The 10074-nt window shown below is 34.7% G+C and overlaps 2 protein-coding genes across 2 annotated transcripts; one reads left to right on the top strand and one right to left on the bottom strand.

The window, feature by feature from the left end:
- Positions 1 to 78: 78 nt before the first annotated feature.
- On the bottom strand, positions 79 to 5848 carry LOC136783836 (uncharacterized). The gene is made up of 14 exons (XM_066744138.1): positions 5587 to 5848; positions 5327 to 5522; positions 5031 to 5202; positions 4666 to 4938; positions 4146 to 4454; positions 3198 to 3623; positions 2757 to 2782; positions 2513 to 2549; positions 2162 to 2255; positions 1657 to 1855; positions 1412 to 1583; positions 1069 to 1341; positions 693 to 1001; positions 79 to 603 (listed from the first exon to the last, which is right to left on the bottom strand). Exons 1-14 carry the CDS (start codon positions 5651 to 5653, stop codon positions 184 to 186), a joined length of 2973 nt encoding a protein of 990 aa, XP_066600235.1. The 5' UTR covers positions 5654 to 5848; the 3' UTR covers positions 79 to 183.
- A 559-nt stretch (positions 5849 to 6407) lies between these two features.
- On the top strand, positions 6408 to 10066 carry LOC136783975 (uncharacterized). Its single transcript, XM_066744413.1, has 11 exons — positions 6408 to 6696; positions 6894 to 7057; positions 7119 to 7501; positions 7591 to 7741; positions 7827 to 8063; positions 8417 to 8543; positions 8622 to 9003; positions 9081 to 9193; positions 9272 to 9439; positions 9505 to 9636; positions 9709 to 10066. The coding sequence occupies exons 1-11, from the start codon at positions 6602 to 6604 to the stop codon at positions 9929 to 9931; spliced, it is 2175 nt and encodes a 724-aa protein (XP_066600510.1). The 5' UTR covers positions 6408 to 6601; the 3' UTR covers positions 9932 to 10066.
- Positions 10067 to 10074: the final 8 nt, after the last annotated feature.

The raw sequence follows: 10074 nt of genomic DNA, 5'->3' as shown, positions 1-10074 counted from the left end.
TGCTTGCGCTAGTCCATAATATAAAATAAATAAAAAATTAATAATAATAATAAAAAAATAAATAAAAACAACAGTTCATCCATTGTACGTACGATTTATTTATTAATTGACATTTTTCCAGATATAACTATATGGAATTCTGATTTTACATTTCATACGAGTGCGTGATGTGTACGTGAATTTTCAGGTGTAAAAAATTTTAAACTCGATTATGTCAGGCTCGATTTTATGAAGCTCCTTCTGAATGTCTTGAAAGCTTTTGCCCTTGGTTTCAGGCAAAAAAACTACAGTAAAGAATACGCTGAGAATGCAGAAAACGGAAAATCCATAAAAGGTGATGTGCGAACCAAAGGCTTCCGATATGTTAATAGCAAATTTGGTAACGAAGAAGTCCAAGCCCCAACTTACGCATACTGTTACACTGGATGCTTTGGATTTCACGTTAGAAGCAAACATCTCACCCATTATTGTCCAAGGAAGAGGACCCCAACCAACGCTGTAGGTCGCAATAAATATTATTAGTGAAAGTATCGGCAGCCATTTAATATCATTCACGTATGCCTCGTCGACCGTTTTTAAGTGAAAATATAAACCAAGAGCACCCTGAAAATGAAGAATCGACCCTTGATGGATTTTTGTCAAACGATGCTGAAAACTCGTTGGACTGAATAAGAATTACATGCGTAGCTTACCAAAGTCATGACTTCCCCGATTCCAGACCAGACCAATAGAATCTTTCTACCGACGGTGTCAACGATCAGGGGCGTCAGGAAAGAAGCCACCATCTGAACGACACCTACTATGATGGTGGAAACTGATGTGCTTAAATTCGAGCCAGCCGCTACGAAAATGCTCTCCATATAAAATAGAACCACATCGACACCCGTAAGCTGCTGGAAGCAAGTTAGAAGGCAAGTATAGATGAGAGCCTTGCGATTGGCTTTAACCGTCACGAGTTCCTTGTATGTCGCTTGAGACCTGTAGGCTTCGTCGACGATAAGCTGTATATAGTAGAAAGGAAAGGAGAATGATATTTTTTGTGAAACATTTTTTAAAGAAATTATATACCTCGATCTCGTCAGCTTCTTGCTGAACATCATCTACGTTCTTTCCTCTCAATCTGGCCAAAGCTTTTTTAGCTTTTTCTTTGTCCCCCCGACTGAAGTAGTAATAAGGTGATTCTGGCATGCCTATAAAACTGACTACGAATAAAATTGTCAAGAATGCACACGCTATCGAAAACCCGATATAAGATACGTATGGACCGATGCAGTAAGAGTACAACAATCCAAATGTAAAAAAAATCTGAATGAATGATCCTAGTTGACCCCTGATGCGCGTCTAAAATATATATTATTAGCTTTAAAAGTACTGCTGAGGCATGGAGAGCCTTGCGAAGACAATTAATTACCTCAGCTATCTCGCCAATGTACATTGGAAGTACCGTGAAGGGAAACGACAGGGCAAATCCAAATATTAATCTGGCAACGTAGATCACTGTCAAATCGGTTGCCGATGCGATTAAAATCCATCCAGTCAGTAAAGGTATCGAACTTAAGAGAAGTGCTCTCTTTCGCCCACATCTGATATTATTCAAGTTTTCATTAAAATTTGCTTGAGCTGTTGATAAATAAAAGAAGCGTGTTACGAGCATACGTCTCCCCCAAATAGCCAGCAGCAAAGCTACCAAAAATCGCCCCCATTGGCACGAGGGATCCTATCCACGAGGATTCATCCTGCGTTATGGAGATTCCAAGAGGATTATCCACCGAGATTGGATCATCCTTTTCGAGCTTTGCGGTAACAGGACTCGTCCAGCCGAGAACCGATATACTTGCCATGATGCATAAATTTGCTAGAACCAAATCAAAATGATCGTATCGTTGTTTTTATTTGGATTTTTCCAATGTATACGAAAGAATGCTCTTAATCGCACTTGAAATTTAATCAAACGTGATCGCAAGGGCAATAATTGTTTCATATTTTTATCGCAACAAAACACGCGCAAATGCTTTGAAAATGGTATATGCATATACAAGTCGTACAAGTTTTCGTGCTAAAAATGAATTTCTTTTTGGATAATATTATACCGAAAGGATCACACACACACACACACACACAAGCAATTATATATATATATATATATATTAATTTCTCTCACCCGTAGCAGCGGCAGTGTATTGCAAGGCTCTAGATCCTTTTTTATCTTCATTTCCCTTTGACACCTCTGAACTGTCCATATTACGTTTCAAAACCTGCTTGTTAAGCCTCGACATAAGTAGCTAGTATAACTGGGCATAATATTTATCATGCGTCTTTTTTCTTTCAATTTTCCAATATCTAACACAATTGTTATTTTATTTTGTAAAAATGGTACCGTGTATAAAAACCACACGAAAAACTTTTATATAGAAATACACACAGTTGACGAAAGCGATATTTGCAGTTTTATCAAATTTTACTCTCGAGCCTATAGTTCTCTTCTGATATATTTTCCAACAGAATTTCTCACACCGTTCAAGCTTATCCGTATCCGCTCCAACTCATGGCTATAATGGCAATATAAAATAATTAAGGAGTATTCGTTATTGACAGTACTTGTAGAGAAAAAAATGATAATTACTTATCAAGGGAGCAGAGTAAGAAGCTAAAAAATTGCTTGATTGTCTGCTGCGCTTTTTGCCACGGTACTAAGTAGGAAATATAACCCTCTCCGGCTCTCTGTGGCTATCGCCTATATCGATTTAAGATCTTACCACTTACATAATTTGTGTCGGTACCGCTAAAGTGGCATAATTATTTAATTAGTACTATTATTCCATGACGCGCTCTTTTCCTGCCTGTCCCTATTACGTGCGTAATATTAGTTTTTAATATCTAGATTTCCCAAAGTCCCTCTAACTCCCACCCCCCTCCTCTTTCTCTCTCTTTTTATTCTTCCATCGCAAAGAAAACATTTCATTTGACGACATCCTAGGAGAATAAGGTAATCGCGCACACATTTTGTTCCATTTTTTATTTCAAATACAAAACATTAAAGTTTTCTTTCTCGCAATAAATGACGATACAGACGCTTTGATTTTCGAATAGCCGATATTGGCAGAATTTCATTTTAACTTATAAACAATCTCTCGATTCAGGAATGCATGATTTTAGTTCATCTAGAAAATGTATAAGGATCAACGGGCTTCTGGTTAAGAGGAAGGAACACAGCTTTCATTGTCCTTGGTATCGGGAAGCGGAATGTTGTTCAATTCGTCCTGAATTTGCTGGAAGGTTTTACCTTTGGTTTCGGGTAGAAAGAGGAGAACGAACATGACACCTATGAAGCAAAATCCGGCGTAAAGATAAAACATTGTTTCTTCACCGGCTACCACGACAAGGTCAGCGGTGAATTTCGTGAGGAAAAAATCCAAAGTCCACATGAGACAGATGATGATGGTGGTAGCTCTAGATTTCACGTTAGACGCAAATATCTCGCCTAGGACCGTGAAGGGAATCGAGCCCCAGCCACAGCCGTAGCAGGCTATGAAAGCTACCAAAGAAACCAACGGCAGCCAACTCACACAGCTAGCATAAGACTCGTCGATATTTTTTAACGAAAAGTACAAGCCCAGTGCAGTCTGAAATAAAATGGATATCACGATATAAATGAATATTGTACATATAGGGTGTTCAAAAAGTCTGTTTATGTGTGTGTAGCTGAATATCCTAGAAATCTTTAGTTAGGATATGAGCGATTGTGCGTGTACCTCGCTACAGCAGTTGCTTATGTATATACAAGCTACTTTTTAGCCAACCTCACACGTGCAATTTAAAACCAATGTATCCAGTGAATAAATGAAACAAATGATACATCAGCGTTTTGAAAAACTCTTCGGATCAGCTAGAAGAATATGGAATAAAAAATTTGGTCTTCGCTTTACCTTCTAACGCGCCTTCTAAAAATAAATATATGCCACTGCTAGTAGAGGTTTACAAGTTATAAATGTAGGTGTATATATATATATATATATATATATATTAGTATGTACGACCATTATAGTACGGACTTTTTAAACACCCTGTAGATTATATAATTATACATGTAGAGAATTGTATCTATTGGACGAATCTGAACGGGTAGCTTAGTACGTAATACTCACGAGGGAGATAACTTCGCCGATTCCCGAAACGATTAAAATAATTCTTCTGCCATAAGAGTCAACGATGAAAGGCGTGACAAAAGATGCCAGCATTTGCACGACACCAACGATTATGGCAGACATCGAAGAGCTAAAACCCACTTGGGATTCCACGAAAATGGTTTCCAAATAAATTAGAATGACGTCAATGCCGGTGAGTTGCTGCAGCGAGGACAAGGTACTGGAATACAAAAGAGCTTTGCGATTCGCCTTCACAGTAAAAAGCTCCTTAAAACCTTTCTGATCTCTGTAAGCTTCGTCCACCAATCGCTGAAAATTGCAATTCAATGAATACGCGTTGTACCGTCCCCTTGGTAATCTCCAACATAGCAGGCATAGCGTTGGAAAGAGGTTGCTAAAACGTTTCCGGCACTTTATCTGCTATTTGGTTCTACTGCATCGTTATATCGCAGTGTGTCATATATTTCTATATAGAGTTTCTTAATGTTAAGCTTGAGACGTGTAGCTACATGCACGTTACCTCAATTTCCTCGGCTTCCTCCAAGACATCGTCAGGTTTCTTGCCTCTGAATTTCGCCAGAGATTCTATGGCTTCCTGCTTCCGGCCGACGTGCAGAAGAAAATACGGCGATTCTGGCATGAAGCAGAAGGTGACAAAGAAGATGACCGGAAGCGCTCCGCATGCCATGGCGAATGTCGTGTACGATACGTATGGACCAATGACGTAGGCATACAACAAACCCAGCGTTATGTAAGTCTGCACCATCGATCCCAAACAGCCCCTAACGTTCGTCTGGAATTCATGAAAATCTTCTAAATATGCCACTACGTCCATAACTAATTGTACCGGAAGTGCTTCTGGCTCAATGCTTTTGGCCAAATTACCTCGGCTATCTCACCAAGATACATCGGAAGAGTTATGAATGGAAAGGACATACCAAAACCCATTATTACACGAGCAATATAAATTTGTACTATGTTTTTCGCAGTTCCGGTCAGTATCCATCCAATCAGGAGCGGAACGGAAGCGGATAGAGTCATCCATTTACGACCGATTCTAAAATATCATTTTTCTCCAATTTATCAGCAAATTTCGTCGTAATAGCTCCCTCTTCTTCTCCTCTTTTTTTTCTATTTTTTTCTTCTTCTCTCCTTTCCCCTCTATATACTTTTGTGTTTACCTGTCCACGAGATATCCGCAAGTTAAACTGCCGACGAATCCACCGATCAGGCACAGAGATGCTATCCAAGCAGTTTCATCTACCGTGATGGCCACTCCCAGGGGATTATCCGGATTGACGGGATTTTGTTCGAGTTTCACCAAAGCGGAGCTTGCCCAACCCAATACCGAGAGAGCCGACATGACGCACAAATTCCCTAAAAATATTTCTCCATTTAGCATTACACTGAAAAGCTGAAATGTATATTCTACTCTCGTTACCGGTCAGTGCGGCGATGTACTGCAAGCTCCTTGATCCTCCTTCTTGTAAATTATATTCTCCTCTCATCTTTGTAAGAATGGATATATATATGCTAAATATATATATCCTTACACTTTTCACTTCAGACAGTTTAGATATTTATTCTTTCCTTTTAATATGTTAAAGCTCTCCCTTCCGAGCTGTTTCGTTTGTAAAAAGAAGGTAAACGGAAAATTTTTGCCCCTTTTTCCAGCTCATTTATCCAGAAGTTTAAATGTTGTCTCGTATTAACTTAGCTCATGTTAAATAAAATGGTTACTTAGTGCTTGACTTTAAATTCTTATACACGCATATAATTAAACTAATTATACTGTGACGTATTGACAAAGTTTGTAAGTCACGCAGTTTAAATACGAAGGTATATAAACATATATTTGCGTAAAAAGTTTCTCATATCATTTTAAGAATTTCAAAAAAATCCTTTTTTACTCTTAAAGAAGATATAAAAATTATTATTATTATGTATATATTATTAATTTAATTGTTAAAAATTCATGATCCAATACAATTTTGGATTCAACGTGTAATACATTTATTTATAATAAATTGCAGTCCATCTATACTAAAATATACAAAAATTGGCAAACTCGCGTTAATTTTCAAATAGTTTATTGTTATAATATAAGCTATAGTTTATAATATAGTCGTAAAATATGAGAGTGACATTGATATATAATCTTAAAGAGCCTAAATATTTGTTTCTCTTGTGGCTAATTGGATTTCGACTGAAAATTTTTATAATTGTCATATCAATATTTTCTGCTGTGTCAAAAGGAACCGTTTTCCCATCAGTATTAGGTATCGGCTGATGTGCACTGTGTGTCGATGTATATGTATACATACATCGTCTGCACCAACTGTTTTAAATTTCAACGCAACTGTTTCACAAGTGCACATGATACCGATACGGCTTGATCTTGCTCATTGTCTGCCGCAAAATGTTTAATAACTTTTAACAAAAATTGTTCAATATTAATGAAAACAATGGCAGTTTCATTCGGTTGCCAAAGAGCTCTTTTGTCAAAACGTTGTATTTTTAAGATTCCTAGAAGAAATGGATATGTGGTTCTGTAAGTTTTTCTTATACTATTATTTTAAGGTTATGAGGATTTGCTCTAGCTAGATTTGAAGGATTTTTTTAAAAAAACTTAGATCATTTATTTTATATATTTACTTATACATGTTCTTTCTATATAGCTATTTTAAATGCAATAAAGCTTTTGAGCAATTATCATTATTATTACTTAAATATTGTTTAAATTGATAGCCTTCCAGAAATTGGAGAAGATTCTACAAAGAAAAATGTTTTGCTAAAGGAAAATAAAATACCCGAGTTTAATAGTATTACAATAGAAAAATGTCAAACAGCTATTGGGAAACAGTGCTTAGAAATTGAAGATGAATTAAAAGCGCTTGAAGAAAAATTACAAAGTAAGATCTTGTATTCATCATATTTACTTTCATATAATATTATACTAATATTTTATTACAGAAGAGGAAAAAATCAACATTTTTAATGATGTATTGCAACCTATTGAGGAAGCATTCAATGCTCTTGAAGTTACTTGGGGTATTACCAAGACCTTATATTATGGAAATCAAAGTGTAATGCCTACAAAAGTGTATATTAAAATTCATGATCGAGCCTTAAAAACTCAAGGAGAAAGATATTTAAGTATACCAATATATGAGGCATGTAAAAAAGCATTAACAAATGATTCTAAAGATCTGACAGATATTCAGAAACGAGTACTGCAGAAATTTGTGTTACAAGGACAATTAAATGCTTCTGATTACCCAGCGAATAGAGAAAAGTTGTTTCATGCTTACAATGTTTTACAGAAAAAAGCTATTGAGTATAATCACAAGCTTGATGTTAGTATAGAGTCTATGAATATAATATTAATTTTCCACTTTTTCAATTGAAATCAAAAACAAATTTATATAGCTATTGTCTTTTTCAGACTGCGACAAATGTAAATAATTTTGTGGTAAGGGATGAAAATGTCTTATTAGAATTACCAATTAATATAATAAAACAAATTGTACCGGATTCATCACAAAGAGCTCCTATTGCAGTTACATTGAGGCCTAATATTATTAAAGCTTTTACAGGTATATCTTATATATTAATGTGATAGATAGTTATTATACATTTATAATGTTCAAATATAATTATAGTATATGATAATTTTGGTAGAATACTGTTCCGACCGTAAAATACGATATAAGGTTTGGGACGCAGGGGTTACGCAAAATTCTACTTTAAAAGAACATGAATTACAAATAAGTACAGCCTTGGAAGAAATCAGGCATCAAAGGTTTGAGCAAGCCGAACTTTGTAACTTTAAAACTTATGCGGATATGAGTATGAAAACCAAAATGGCAGGATCTGTAGATAATGTATATAAGTTTTTAGATACCCTTCTTCAGAGTGGTATGTCTTATTATTTCAAATAGTCCGGTAAAATTATCGGATTGGTCGAATATCGCGAAAACTATGCACTTTAATCAAAAATTTGTAATGGATATGGTATCAGATGGTGCCTATGTGGTTCAGTCTTAACCAGTGTGTTGGGAAAATTTAAGGAAACCTTCATATGACCTTTTGTGTTCTACTAAAAATTAAACCAAAGACACCATCCTGATATTTTTAAAGTTTCATTACAGATTTTTGCCTAAATGCATCATTTTCGACATATTTCACTGTTCCTAGACTTATACCGGACCCTATATGTTCTACTTTTTTAAAAAATAATAGATGAAAGCTAGTATATTATTTGTTTTTAGCACTTCCTGCACAAAAGCAAGAAATGGCAGAGTTAACAGAATTTGCAAGTAAAGCTGGTTTTAAAGAAAGATTGGAGCTGTGGGATGTGCCATATTACAGCAACAAACAATTTGCTTCAATAAATAAGTAATATTTACTACTAAAATAATTTATCCAAATTAGTAAACATAGTGCATAAGTATTAATTAATTTGTATGTTCTCAGTTACAATGAAGATATTATTAAAGAATATTTCCCTTTAACAAAAGTTATGCAAGGATTATTCGATCTGGTTGAATCCTTATTTAATATACAGATAGTAGAAAATAAGAATGAAGATGTTTGGCACAAAGATGTTAGATTTTTTGAAGTTTTCGATTCCAATCATTCAACTACAGAACCGTTAGCACATTTTTATATAGATGCTTTTGCAAGGGAAGGTACTAAATTGAGGTCTCAGAACAATGGATTTATGGTACCTATCAAACACAGAAGTAAAGTTTCTCGTACAAAGCCTATAGCCTCACTTATATTTAATTTCTCTCCTCCTAACGATGAAAGACCATCGCTTCTCACTTTTAATGAAGTTCAAGTACTTTTTGGAAGGGTAACATTATAATTCTATCTTTTTAAATTTCTGTGTATCTTTTGTTAATATACATCAAATAATATTCAATTTTTCAGTTTGGACACATGTTGCAACATATATTAACTAACATTGACTGTGCAGAAATTAATGGATTACAATTTTTAGAGTGGGATGCTGTGTATGTCAGTGATAAGTTTTTAAAGAATTGGTAAATTACTTTTATGTTAATACCGTGCATTATTCATGAGTGTTTCGTCCAAGTGCACGTATATTAAATTGATTGTAGGTTGTATGAACCAGTAATACTACAAAAAATATCCGAACATTATAGAACAAGGAGGCCACTTCCTGATGGAATAATTAAGAGCATCCAGCATAAGAAAACATATATGGCAGGATATAAACTGTGTACTGAATTATATTTATCAAAATTTGATATGGAATTATATAGAAGGTAAAGCTTGGGAATCATTTTATTATTTCATAAAACATTCACCTTTTTTATTTTGTTGAATGCAGGAAAGATTTCTGGGTGGCTATTATGAATAAATTATGGCCACAATATTTTGTAGTGCCAAATTATAAAAGGAATTGTCATATCTGTACATTTCAAGAAATTTTTACTGGTGGCTGGGGTGCAGCTTACTATTGGTAAACAATATTTTGTTATAAACCTAATTTTTAATATTAATAAGTGATTCTCATATTATTTAAAAATTTTAGCTCTCTTTGGTCCGATATGATAGCAGCAGATCTCTTTGACGCGTTTCGAGAGGTTTCTTTAGAAAACAAATGTCAGAAAGAATTAGGTGTTAAGTATAAAGAAACATTTGTGTCGTTGTTAGGTAGTGCTCCTACAATGGAATTATTCAAAAAGTTCAGAGGAAGAGAACCGAATTTAAAAGCATTAGTTACTAGTTATAATTTACACAAAGACAAGAAATAACATAGGAGAACCAATATTTAACTAAATACGCTTTTATGAAAAAATTGATGAAATCAATAATTGTGAATACTTTACTATACATACACTTACATTTTATAGTGTAATATATTAATTCATTAAATTGGAAAACCCAAATCATCTCT

The sequence above is a fragment of the Prorops nasuta genome, unplaced genomic scaffold, assembly GCF_024137725.1.
Source record: "Prorops nasuta isolate Cenicafe-Biocafe unplaced genomic scaffold, Cenicafe_Pnas_1.2 PNAS00038, whole genome shotgun sequence".
Taxonomy (NCBI): Eukaryota; Metazoa; Arthropoda; class Insecta; order Hymenoptera; family Bethylidae; genus Prorops; species Prorops nasuta.
The sequence above is the reverse complement of the archived record's forward strand: the minus strand, read 5'-3'. Positions and strand labels throughout refer to the sequence as shown.

Excerpts from the sequence above, each read along its gene's own strand:
- LOC136783836 (XM_066744138.1), bottom strand. The coding sequence starts at position 5,653 with ATGAGAGGAGAATATAATTTACAAGAAGGAGGATCAAGGAGCTTGCAG. Across the intron at positions 1,002-1,068 it reads AAGAAGCTGACGAGATCGAG|CTTATCGTCGACGAAGCCTA; the intron begins GTATATAATTTC and ends TACTATATACAG. Across the intron at positions 604-692 it reads TCGGGGAAGTCATGACTTTG|GGTGCTCTTGGTTTATATTT; the intron begins GTAAGCTACGCA and ends CTTCATTTTCAG.
- LOC136783975 (XM_066744413.1), top strand. The coding sequence starts at position 6,602 with ATGAAAACAATGGCAGTTTCATTCGGTTGCCAAAGAGCTCTTTTGTCA. Across the intron at positions 7,058-7,118 it reads GCTTGAAGAAAAATTACAAA|AAGAGGAAAAAATCAACATT; the intron begins GTAAGATCTTGT and ends ATTTTATTACAG. Across the intron at positions 9,194-9,271 it reads GATAAGTTTTTAAAGAATTG|GTTGTATGAACCAGTAATAC; the intron begins GTAAATTACTTT and ends AATTGATTGTAG.